General features: G+C 42.6%; 1 protein-coding gene across 1 annotated transcript; it reads right to left on the bottom strand.

Annotated features, from left to right (window-relative positions):
* Positions 1-6,712: 6,712 nt before the first annotated feature.
* FGF3 (fibroblast growth factor 3) lies at positions 6,713-11,991 on the bottom strand (the record flags this gene model as incomplete). Its single annotated transcript, XM_084287267.1, has 3 exons — positions 6,713-7,045; positions 10,037-10,140; positions 11,754-11,991. The coding sequence occupies 3 exons, from the start codon at positions 11,989-11,991 to the stop codon at positions 6,713-6,715; spliced, it is 675 nt and encodes a 224-aa protein (XP_084143393.1).
* Between the last annotated feature and the right edge of the window lie 1,274 nt (positions 11,992-13,265).

The raw sequence follows: 13,265 nt of genomic DNA, 5'->3' as shown, positions 1-13,265 counted from the left end.
CTGCTGTAGTTTTAGACCCATGTTGCCATGAAAAAATGTCTAAGGATTTAAGGATAATTTTCAGTTGGTTTCATGGTCTGAGCAACACATGCCTGGGAGACTCCATTGTCTGAGCAGTATAAACCAAGCATATACTATCATACCATAACTATTCCATACCGAGTAATGTATGTCACCTAACTTCTAGTGCTACTGTCTCAGATTGTCTGCAGGCTTCTTTCAGACTACCTCATTTCTGGTGGCATAAAGTAACGTTTGTGTGACTTCTAGTGGGAATGTAAAAGGAAGGTGTAGCTAACACTTTTCTTTGTAGCTAACACCTGTGTCAGGCACTTGGCTGAGCCATACCTTCTTAGTCTTTTGTTTTGTTTTTACAATTTTAGATAGGTGCCAGCATATGGGGAGCTCTCTGTTCTGGTTCTCCAAGGGGTGCATGATCCCAGCTGCACCAGGCCTTCAGGTGCTCCTGCCATAGTTGAGCACTATGGATGTAGCTTTCTAGAGTCAGTTCTCTGTTGAAAAGCTGGGTGACCAACTCATCTCTCTGGTGACAGTTTCTTTTAAAAGTCTATCACAAAGTTTTCTTGAAGTCATCAAGCATATTATAATTAAACTCTCCTCATTATACCTGAAGAGATTTAACTGGCTCACAAACCTGAGTATCTGAACTTGAAATTGCCTTAAGTAGTTGAACTGTAAAAAGCAAATTTGTGAAGATGTCTGAAATTGCATTAAATAGTTGAACTGTAAAAAGTAAATTTGGGGAGATGTCTCCCATAGCAACTCTGTTAATGTTTATTATCTCACCACCATCTGATCTATGCAGGACGTTGCAGGAAACTCATGCACAAGCAATCCTTTCCTTGGTTCTAAATGATCAATAGCTTCCTAGCATCCTTATTAATTCCTTTTTTTTTTTTTTTTTCATTAGCATCAGCATATCTCTAAATTCCACTCACAGATAAATCACTATTCTTCAAATCCAAACAGTTCAGACTGCAATAAAGATCCTACAGCATGTAGGATTGTTACTGTAGGAAAACACAGTATTTTCTTTAATATGTGAAGACTCTGAGCTTGTTTTTGTGGTCAGAAAGGGGATGCACCCTGGATTTCAAAAAGTCTTCTGCTATGCATCGGTGGCATCTAAACTATTGCAGAACTAAAACAGGATAGAGTTCTCTTTAACTGTCTAAATTTGGAGGTGGCTCGAGAATGCTAACAAAGGAGGACAGTTACCATCAACTGTTCTTTAATTATAGATCTGCTTGTTCACCTTCCCAAATCCTTCAAACCTTCTGAAAGGAAACAGGAGACATTTGAACTTGAGCACTGCTACAAACTTCAAAGGCACTGTTTAAGATAGCTTTAAAAGAAAGCAACTCACAATCAGTTCAACACATTTTCTTCCACTGTGCAAAACATTTCATCAGTAAAAAATAAAGAAAAAAGAACAGAAATCTTCTTCAACAGATGAGGAAGCAGATACACAGAACTAATGAATATACTGCCTTATCCAAGCTATTTGGCTCTGGTGTGTTTTTTAGTTCTTACAGGGGTACAGATTTCCCAAATTTTCATAGAGACTTAGCACATATACTCTCTCTTTCTCCCTCTTTTTCTACAAATTCTTGCTGCTGAAATAAACCTTCCCAGAATTACAGTTATAGGCAGTGCTCTCAACTGAGAAACTGTACACCCAGAAACCAAGGCACTTTTTACTTACAAAAAAAATAAACATTTTATTCACATGGGCCCCAAATGGTTCATTGCATGCATTTACAGAAGACTCAAAGTACTCCAGAATCCCTCACTTGAAAAAAATGGCAATATGCCATTAGCATAGCAAAAGCTCAGAATCCATATTCCTTTTTTAAAATGCCATTACTGGAACAAAGAAAAAATAATGCTTCCATCCCTGGAGCTGTGGTGACATGCTGGCAGGACCAGAAGCAACCAAGGGGTGATTGATGTCATCTCACTTCCACTTTTTAAGCTCAAGAAAATGCAGTAGTATCTGTCCAGATCTAGTTTGGAAGAAGACACTCTTTGCAGTCTCCTGTATTTGACATGCTACCGTCCCTCCACTGTCCGTGACCTCCCCACACAAGGAACAGAGGCTGACGAGACCCTTGGTGACCACAACCATATTCCATGTTGTAGCACAGGCAGGTCATGATCACTTGCATCCCGGAGCCAGGAAAACAAAGTGTGGAGACAGATCTCAATTTTCCCCAGACCACCACATCAGCTTGGGCCACACAACAGAACCTGAAGCCCAAACTCCAGCATCAGATTTTTACCTGCGAAGTCTGAAGGGCTTGTTCTTCCTTCACTTGGAAATGGTATCAGATTTAACTTGTATTATGTACATGCTAAATGGCTGTTACCATAAATAATATTCTAACATGATAGATTTGAACCTGGAAGAGTTTATGCATTTCATCCCACTGTATGCTGTTTCACTTGTTTGTTTCTTTGATAGTATATTTCACCAGTAAAGGATTGTTTTTATGTCCAGTAGAAAGATGCTGTATTTTTTACCAATAAAAATAGCTTGCATTCCTAAAGGAGAAGAAGAGCTGTTGGTAAGGCCCTTTTGTGCACAGATTATTGTTTTGAAAAGAGATCACAGCAGTTCTTATCAAGATCTGTTTGGTAGAATGGCACACTGATCTCCTTGCAAATGTTTATCTCTTAGAAAACAATTCTGCAGGCAAACAACATGTAAATGGTGGTCTTAATTGAAAGTCTCTTTTTACAAGGCCTTAAGAACATTACAGGTAATTAAAATTGAAATATTTAATTCCAGGAGTATAAAAATATATAGAAAATCCTTTGCTTTGGGCACACACCTGTAACTGTATTTTCTGTATGTATATTACATTCAGTAGTTTCATGATTGTTAAACTTAGAAATGTTTGACTTAGTTTATTTTAATGTGTTTTCAGAGAGGTACATTGTAAACCACTCTCTTCCAGTACAATCCTTGAGTTTTTGAGGCCAGAGAAAGGATTTCTCACTTTTAATGCCATTGATTATACATTTTTCAGAGAAAAAATACATATAAATATGCAATACATATACATATAAATATGAAGAATCTTATCATTTATATAAAATAAAAACAAGCACTAAGATTCAAAGTTTTCATCAGCATCATTAACAGCTTTATTTTCTGAGGTTATTGTCTAAGGGGGAGATTCTGGACTTCAGTGCATAACTGTGGCAGGGTGCACAGGGCAAAGGTTTTAGCTGTAACTCAACGAGGCTTTTCAAGGACATTGTTTTGTGATGTCTCATATTGCCCTGACTGGCTACAATTTTAAATATATTCACTTGATTGCTCCTCTGAGCTCATATTTACTGATGAGGCTGTGAATCAAACAGCTGATGACTAATATCAATGTAATAACAGCTTTGCTTTCTAGATTTTTATTTCAGCCTGTACTGTTCTGGATGGGAGTAAACCTTCTGAAATCTGGGAGAGTAACTTGGTTCAGACAATAAGGGAGAGTTAAGCCTTGTCAACCAAACAGTTGAACTAATGCCAACCCCTTTCCAAAACCAGGTCCATGCAACCATCCAAATCAAAGGCATGTGTGGTCAAAAGGATTTATTTGCTTATTGATTTATTGTTTTGCAGAGGGTTGTGCAGTGGTGAAGAAACACAGGAAAAAAAAAATATCAGGAAGTAAAGCTGGAAACTCAAGAACTCACAAAAAAAAATCTCACAAAAAAATCTTTTCCAGAATTATTTCATGCTTGTTGTGACTGAGGAAAACAACAGTTTTATGTTCTGTGTAAATAAATAAGATTATCTTAGAAACATCACCAGTATCACTTTTAAATATTCAGTGCTGGGGGGCATAACTGTGAAGCAGTTTCCAAGTAAAAACACGGTGCACCATTATTTCTTGGTGAAGGCTTGTGGAAACAGGTACCAGATCTATAGCAAGTGGTGAAACAAAGAATCTCAGGATGACAGAGGAATGACACTCAGTGAGAGAGAAAATCCACTCTGAGAAAGCGGAGAAAAACGTGTGAGTAAATTGGGAAATAATTCATGCCTTGTAACATAGTTATTTGAAATGGGGTAGCAATTTATGTTTCATAAACAACCATTGCTTTTTATGAACAGAGGACGACAAAAGTACTAACACAATCACCAAAGACCGAATATTTGTCATGGAGTTTTGAGCAGTTTGAGAGCTATGATGGGCTGAATGAAGGATTAAATAGATTAGGAAAACTGTTTCAGCTATAAGTCAAAATGTCATGAATCTGTCTGGAAGGGCAACTGCATCAAGCACTCAACCAATTTCTTCCCTCTTATTTTCCTTCAGTGAGGAGTTACCACACTGTCCCAGCTCAGACAGCACCATACACCTCAGCTGAAGAAACTTCAAATGTTGTCAGCTTTGCTACAGAACTTGAATCATTTATTAGAGCAGTGCACAGGAGAATGAGCAAGTGTATGGAAACTTTGCTAAGTTATCCTATCAGATTCTGGCCCAAAGAAATAAAATGAGTTATAGGATGCAGCTGGGATAATTATTGTGAATAGGATTTCAGCCTGTCTGTGTCTAAGAACTGTGGAATTAAAGGTTACTAAAAGAATATTAAGCAATGAATGTCTGCAATGAAAAGTATTTCAACAAGAACATCCTCTTTACTTTGCACAGATTTTCCACTGGCTCCTGATTTAGAGAACATCGTGCTGCCTGTCTAGTCCTGTGCAGATCCCATTTCCATTTTCAGTTATTTTGTAAGAGCAAAAAAAATTGGGAACATAGTGCACCATTACCTGTAACCTATTTAAAACCTAGATCTATTCTGTGTGCACCACTTTATGTTACTTCAATGTACATAATTTCAGTGTCTTTTTGCATGTCATTGGTAAGCAGATTTAAAAAAAAATATCTGATTTTCTTATTCAAACACAATGTCTTCCTTTGTTGGAATATTACAAAAAACAAAAAACAAAACAAAACAAACAAACAAACAAAAACACAAAGGTGGAAGTAAAACTGAGTATACTTTTTGGTATAAAGACACCTCTTGGTGTTCATATTTATAGGGATGTAAGCAGTGCTAAACCTATGACTGCTAGGCTTAATAAAGTCATTTTATGTATGAATTTTAATTCTCTCTTTCACAAAATTCCCCCCTTGGTGATGAAAGATTTCACTGATGGGTATTAAAATATCATACTGTTATTCAGCAGATAGCCCATAAGAAGACCTTCATGTCATTATGGCTTCAAATGGGATTTGTACCTCTCTGTTTCCATGTAATGTTGTATTTAACTTGCAGATCTTTTGTTAAATTCCGGTTGAATGCTTATTTCAGCACAGTTTCTCTTTTCTCCAGCTGTGCTGTATCAAAGACTAATTCTAGGAAGTGAAGAACACAGGGAAAATCTCATTGAAATTATTAGTATTTGTGTTTGTCAAGTGCATCTAAATCTTTCTATTGTTCTATCGTCTCTGATATGTTCAGAGAAAATATTAAAATGTAACCCTTTGCTAAAAATTAAACTTGTAATGTGGACTCCTCTCAGCTTTGCAAAAGTTAATTTCCAGACCAAGAGTATAAAAATGTATAGAAACAGATTTTTGTGGAATGAACCAGAACTCAAGATCATTAATCTTAGTCTAGAGTTACAGTTTTCAGTTTAAGACTACTTCAAGAAAATAACAGGCATTTAAAAAGAGAGGCAGGACACCGCAGCCACCTTAAACTGGTGAGTCACTACAGATTTGCGTGTTCGACATGACTGTTTTTTTTTTCCAAACAGTTAAAATGTATTTACATATTTCACCTAGAACTAGAAATTCCTGTAGAAAACTCAGCTAAAGAAAAGTCCTTGATAAATACTCTCATCCTCAGTGCCAAATTTTTCTATATCACAAGTTCAGTCAATACCACAAGTTCAGCTTTCACATCATACTTGGGACCTATTTTAGGAGAGGATTTATCCAATGGTAAATATGTATATTGCTAATGTTTGGCCAATGTAAATGCCACTTTGCCAACATTCATTTATTTGAATGATGAGATCAGGAGTCTTACTTTTTTAATTAAACAAATTCAAAAATACTGCAGTAATGTGCAGGTCTGTTGAAAAAATTAAAGTAGCTTACAGTTTCAGGTTTCTTGAATGGTCAAGGAAAAAGAATAATTGATACTAAATGATCATATAATAAAAATAAATATATGTTAGTTACAAAATAAACCAGTTTTCTGATTCCTGTGTTCCATACAAATAGGAATATAGTCTTTTACGAGCAACTGCCAAAAGAGCCATGAAAGTGCTGTGCTTCCTCTGTAGACACAAAATTGGAAAGTGTAAAAAGTTCATATGATCTGGGAGGACAGTCACAGAGATAGTACCCTATGGTGAGCTAGAGTGAAAATACTAGCAATTATTTTTTTTTAAAGAAAAAAAAAAGTGAAAGCCATCAACAGAATTATTATATAAAACTAAATTACATTTGAATGTGCCTTAGCTTATCTCACATCTTTTTTACCATGGATAATAATTCTAAAACAGCTAAAAGTAAGTGGTGTGACTTTCAGGTGTATTATACAGTGTATCAAAGACGCCCATGTTAATGTTTGCCATACAATCACAGCTGTTAGTTTCTTTTAGTAGTATTTTGAAGACTCTCATTCACTTCCAGTCCCAACACAAGCTCCCCCCACCCCATTAGCGTCCTCTCCTTCTTCGCTGGTTCTTACTGGGAGGCCTCAGGAGGCTCTCTCGATATCTCGTATTTGTGTGGAACAGTCGGACCATTTCATGGTCTTTGTTATCCAATACTCTGGGCAGAAAGAGAGAGGATTTCTGTGTCCTGCGAGTTTTAAAGCCCCTTCTGGGTCGTCCTTTCCCATTGATTGAGACATACCAGAGTCTCTCTGCACTGGCTTTGCGTTTTGTGCTGGCTCCGTTAGGTACAGTCCGGTATAGACGGGATGCGTAGGTGTTGTAACCCAGCTCATGGATCCTCTCCACAAACTCACACTCTGTGTTATAATTCTCCTGGAAAGCAAACACGGCAAAGATTAGGAAAGGCTATTCAGGCCATAGCTCTCTTTTACCTCAATCAGATTTTACCTCAATCAAATGACTTGCAAAGTCATTTGCAAGACTCGGCTCAGTTTTAGGCAAAACGCAGCAACAGGTGGTAAGAAAAGTTCAGAGAGGTGCTACCAAAGGCAGCTCTTCCTCCCTCAGAAGAGCTGGGCCTGAGCTGCAGTGTGGTAAGGAGCCTGCTCTCACCAGCAGAAGAGTACTCTGTGGGTCAGAAACAAACAATTTGAAAACAAAAAATGGCATGTGAGTAGGAATTAATAGCTCTGCTGGTTGTTCAGCTGTAAATTCAATTTGTTTGTGCTTAAAGGCCTAAATATGCCTGTGAGCCGGGTGGAGGATTTAACTGCGGCCTACCAAACTTTGCCATTAAAAAGGGAAAATTCTGTAGTTGAGTATATAATGTGACACTTTAGTTGGTATATTAGTACCTAAATACACCTGTGGTGGTTATAACCAGTTTATTGCAACGTTTTGAGGTGTAAAAAACACATTTATGAAACTTCAGCACAACAAAATGAAAGCACCTTGCCCACTTGTGTGTTCCTCCAAAATGCCAGGCTGCTCCTTTATCACAAACTGTAAGGAAGAGTACATACCCATCCTCAGGGCTCACATTTTACATTATCTATCAAAACTTTCCAACTTTCTTCATATTCTCAACTGAGAGAATACAGTGTGTGAGAGCCTGGCATGAGGAACTCCTTCCTCCTCTCTGGGAGCAGTAGAAGCAGTACAAATAAAGGACATGTACATCTTTTTCAAAGGACATTGTACATCTTTTTCTTAACTACAGAATTGTCTTTGCTCTATCTGTGAGATAAAGACATCAGTATCTAACATGTAAGGCACAGAGGCAGACAGGAACTACTATCATGGTCTTTATGGAAGTTTACCTTTAGAAAGGCCTCTCTGAGGACTTGGAGAGGGCACAGGTGGCCAGGCTGGGGCCAGAAAAGCCATAGGCTCCATTAGCAACATGTCTTTAATGCTGTTCGCTCACCAGAAATGCTGATAGGCATTTAACAAGATTTTAAAAGACTCCACATGTCTCAGTTTCACAGCTGTAAAACGGAAGTGCCCTTCCTTGCGAGGACAACATTTTGCACATGCTGTGGTGCTGCAGCCCATGCAACTACCATATGTAGGTAGATTTCTGTTGCTGTGTGCCTCAGATCTGGCTGTAGAGGATTTATCACGGAAGATAAACTTCAAGGATTATCACAATGTACTAAGGACACAAAAGAGTTCTGCAGACTCAACAACCTCATTTTATTGACATGGGGAAATTGGTGATATCAAGGGATAACTGAGTTACTCCAGTACCATTTCATAAAATGCTTCCTGTATCATTATCCCCAAAGAAGTCAGGCTTATTTGAAACTGGGGGCTTGCACAGGTTCCTGTCACAGTAACACCCATGAAGTAGTCGGCCATTTTTTCTAGGCAAGCTAAACCAGGAAGCTTCTCCTGAGCTTAGCCCTCACCCCTTACTTTTCTGTGAAAAAAGCTGGAATTCAATAGCTGTGCCTGAATTGTCCCTCCAGCTCTGAAACAGTCTGTCTCAAACTTGAGCTGGACACACATTTTTAATTAATATTAACTGGAGGCATGGTCAGCCTTAGCTCTGGCACAGCAAAGATGGTATGTCCTCATTCCACTTTAGCTGCACTGTCCTTTGCCAAAATTGTTTATTGCCTGGTACTCTGTACCAGCAGAGAACCTTCATCTTTACAAAGGGGCCCTTTAATTAGTGAGGATCGTGAGACACATTCCAGAATCTGGTTCGCAAACACTATCAGGATGACACTCTTGAGAAGGAGGAATAAAATACATTAGAACAGGGAAGGTGACTGAGTTGATTGTGTTACCTAAGTTGCACTCACAAGGCAAAATCTCACGTGTTTTGAGAACGCATTATGCTGCTCAAATCAACAGAATTACATAAAATGACTATTTGGAGGAAGAAGACTTCACATAGCTATATTTTACCCTTTTCAAATCTGCTTTCCTGCCACAGGATTCCTGGTGAAACTGCACAGTATGGTTGTTACACAGTGGCAGATCACAAGATTGCTGGGGATGTAATCAAAGATGCTGGAAGAAATTCAAGTAGGTAGGTAATACGTATAGCATACACACTGGCTAATAGGCCTTCGTATGTACCTGAGTGTAAAGAAGTCTAAGCTAAAGTATTTTATTCACTGAGGGGAAATACTGTCTGGGCTGAGAGGGCAAGACTCCCACTAATAAGAGCAGAGCCCAGATATTACCTCAAAGATCGAGACAAAAGTTAAAGGAGTAGAATAAGGTGTTTATTTTCACCTTTATGTTCTTATACCTCCTCATACTTCCTTTCCTTGCTATAGCCCTGCCTTTTAGTCCCCGTGAATTCTTTTTCTGTCCAGCCAAATGCTCTGTGAGGAGAAACTCCTCTCAGTAGGTTGGTTTCCTGTAACAGAGATGCTCAATTGCTTCTGGATAATCTTCAACATTTATATGCCCTGCTAGTGTCCAAGACCCATAGTGAATATAAATATAGGAGCATTTTGAATAGAGGTGGATATTCTGCACCACAAAGGCTGGCTCCTGAGGTCTTTATCAGTGCACACAATTGCTTAGCACTCTGGCCACATGAAATACCTTTGCTGAATACATTATTCTGCTTTTGGCTGTACAGGCAGTATGAAAGTAATAATATATCTTCTTTCTACTTTGTAAAGTACACTGATCAGGTTACCTGTAACAATTCCAGACAGAAATCTGTTATAACAAAATATATTTTTATATCTATATGTTATAAAATATTATAGGAAAAATGAAAAAGATTTAATTCTTTTCTCTATAAATGTTAATTTAAAAGAAATCAGTGCTCCCCACTGGACCTGTTCTCCACACAGGAATTGACAGGCATATGCCAGAGGCTTAACTGAAACTTACCGACGCATAAAGTCTGCCCCTTTTGTTCATGGCCAGGTATCTGCCAGAGAACAGGCCCTTGATGGCAACAATCCCAACATCAACAGCTGTTATTTCAAGGATACCTAGAAACAGAAACAATTGTGAGATTTCTTGTTGTTCCCTATCACACGCAATTTTCTGAGATCTGTTTGAATGACTGCTTACCTGCAGAGTATGATTTCACAGCTATCACCTGCTCACATCACAATCATACTGCAACCGTATGAACTAAACAAGGCTATTATTTGAAACAATGTAAAACAACAAGGATGTTGGAATTGTTTGAGATAATCTCAACAATAAATCCCTTAGATGTCTGATTGAGATTGAACTCTTTCAAAAATGAAAAAGATCTGACACTGAACTACAGGTTTGCTTAATCCTATATGTATATAAGAAAGTTTAAATCCTCTTTAATGCTTAGGAACACAAGAGCTCTTGACTTATTGAAACCAGTCACAAAGCGGTCCATTTCAGGACAAAGCCCTTGCTGAGGTCTCCAGAGAGTAAAACAGAGCATTTCAGAGCCACGTATACAATTGTGAAAGGAACTTGCCAGTTAGGAGGTCAGCATAGCTCTCCAGACAAGGACCATATGACTGTCTGAGCCAAGTTAAAAGACAGGAGATGTTTCAGGCCATCAAAGATGGGGTCTCAAACATTGGAAGGGTATCACAGATACCCTTGGCACAATACCTGCCAAAATCTTTACGTTCAGCCAACCATGCCACCATGCTGATGATGGCACAAGTGGCTTGGGGGCTGTGCTGTAAGCACCAGGGCTCTCTGGCTCAAACTCTGCTCTCAGTCCATCAGCTCTGGGATGATGCAGCTGGGTACTGGCGGTGAGCCTGGCACCCAAGCCCGGCACCCAAGCCCACTGCTGCCTTTGGGCAATGATAAATCAGAGCTGGGCGCTTGTCCCGCTTGCAGAGCGGCATTACTGGCCCGACCATGTCTGTGAGAGTTGGGCTGGGTTGGGTACAGCTGTTTTGAATCAGCCACCGGTTCGCCGTTGAAGGATGTCTCCTCCGGGCTTTGATAGCGAGGGGGTTTTCCTCTAGGAAATAGTGGTTTTCCTTTATGGACTTCAGACAGATCCCGGAGGTCTCCCTGTCTCTGCGTGCCGTCACCAGCCGGGATTTACGCTTCCTGGGGCGGCGGGGCCGGGTGCGGGGGCTCCCGGGGCTCCACCAGGGCAGCGGGGCGCGGAGCCCCGCTCTCCTCTCTCCCCAAAGCCCCCCCAGAAAAGCCCCCTGTTCCCGACGGATCCCGTTTCAGCTCAATTACCACCGATCCCCGGCACATGTCGGAGGGGGCAGATGTGGTTCAGCCCGGGGGGAGCCCCTCGGGAGATGGGCAAGCCGGGGAGGGACGAGGGCAGCCTGCAGCCCGCCGAGGGGAGCGGCGGGGCTCAGCACCGGGCTCACGGACGGGGTGCTGGGGTTGGGGAACCGCGGCAGGATGCGGAGAGAGCAGGGCTGGGGGGGTCCCGCGAGGACCGCTGCAGCTTCGGTGCCGCCGGGCAGAGGGAGGAGAAGAAGGAGAGGAAGAGGAGGAGGAGGAGGAGCGGGAGCAGCCCTGTCCCGCTGCGGGCCCGGCACCGGCATCGCCTCCGTCCCTGCCGCAATTGGTCCTGGCGGGCGGCCCCCTCCCCGCTCGGCCCTGCCCGGGGAAAGGTGCGCCCGGTACTCACTGAAGACGCTGTTCTTCTCCAGGGTGCCGTTGATCTTGCCGTTGGGGTGGACCTGCAGGTGGTACTTGGTGGCACAGAAGAGCTTCCTGCGCCTGGGCGCTCCCCCCAGGTGCTCGTAGACGCCGCCGCGGCCCCCCGCATCCCGGCGCGGCCGGGGGTCGCCGGGGGAGGCTCCGGCCGGGCCCGGGGCGCACGGCTGCTGCCACAGGCTCAGGAGCAAGATCCAAATTACGAGCATTGTGGCATGATGGCCGCGGCGAGCAGTCTGCTGGGGCGACGGAGGCTTGGAGCGAGCGGTACCGGGGGTCCCATCAGGGACGTCTCGCTAGCGGCGCGCCGGGCTGGCGAAGCGCGCTCCGGTCCGGGTGGCGAAGCATCGGCGAGTTCCTATCGGCCTCGCTCCGGCCCTTTTATCTGTCTCAGATTTACTTAAATCAATAGACATCGGCAAAGGCCACCGAGGAGTCCCAGCTGTTTGTGTTAGATGGAGCTGCCGCGATCAGCCTTCTCCTTGGGTTTCCAGCTAGCCAGACGGCACGCATGAGAGACCGGGAGCAGGAGGAGGGGGGAGAGGGAGAGACCCACTGAAATTCGGCAGGAGACCGCGGGGAAAATAGCTGATCGGCAGAGCATAGAAATAAAAGCCGCTTCCTGCAACAATAGCCCGATCTGCGACCAATTGATACAAAGCAGAGGAGGCAAAAGGTATCGGGCTCGTGTGAACTCCCAGAGTGCAGCGTGGATAAAATTACACACACGCAGCATCTCTCCCCGGCGCGCCGCACGCACCCCCCCACGCTCACACCCCCGCCGGGGGGGGCTGCGGCCGCCGCCCTCCGCCCCGCGCATCCCCCGCAGGGCTCCGCCGCCCCCTGCCCAGCCCGGGGTACCGGTGCCCGAAGCAGGCGGCCTCGGGAAAAGGGCACGTTAAATGCAGGAGCCGCCAAGAGGGGCTTAGCGCCCGGCAGCTTGGGGGGCTCACGGTGGGAGAGCGTTTTAGTGGGGTCAGGGATCCTCTGCCACCTCCCTCCGCTTTGCCCCCGGTGTTGAAAGCAAGCAGTTATTACTAAATCGGTCAGTTCACGGCTACAAGTAACACCCGTTATTTAGGCAGGTCTTCAAGATACAGTCATTTCCAAATTAGCTTGAACAAAGTAGGGCCCGGCCGGAAAGCAAAAAGTTGTCGTGTACGTCCTCGGATGCATTTGCAAAAAGCTGGAGCTAATCCTTTTTCTTAACTTTGGTGCCTGGTAAGTCTCATTAGCTGTAGCAGATCTGCACTCGCTACCATGTAGCTTCACAAGACTGCCTACGCTTTCAAAATGTGATGGAGCTACCTATAAATAAATATAAAGGGAGGCAAAAGGTTCAACAACTCGGTGAATTACGCTGCCCCTGTGTGTTACTCAAAGGCAGCTCGTTAATTAGATTTGCATCTGAAACAGGCAGTAGGAGTTTTGGGAAGTGTTTCAGAGATAATTAGTATTAATGTGCTCGAAGGGCACACAAATA

This window comes from Netta rufina (genome assembly GCF_964035555.1).
Source record: "Netta rufina genome assembly, chromosome: 5".
Lineage (NCBI taxonomy): Eukaryota > Metazoa > Chordata > Aves > Anseriformes > Anatidae > Netta > Netta rufina.
The sequence above is the reverse complement of the archived record's forward strand: the minus strand, read 5'-3'. Positions and strand labels throughout refer to the sequence as shown.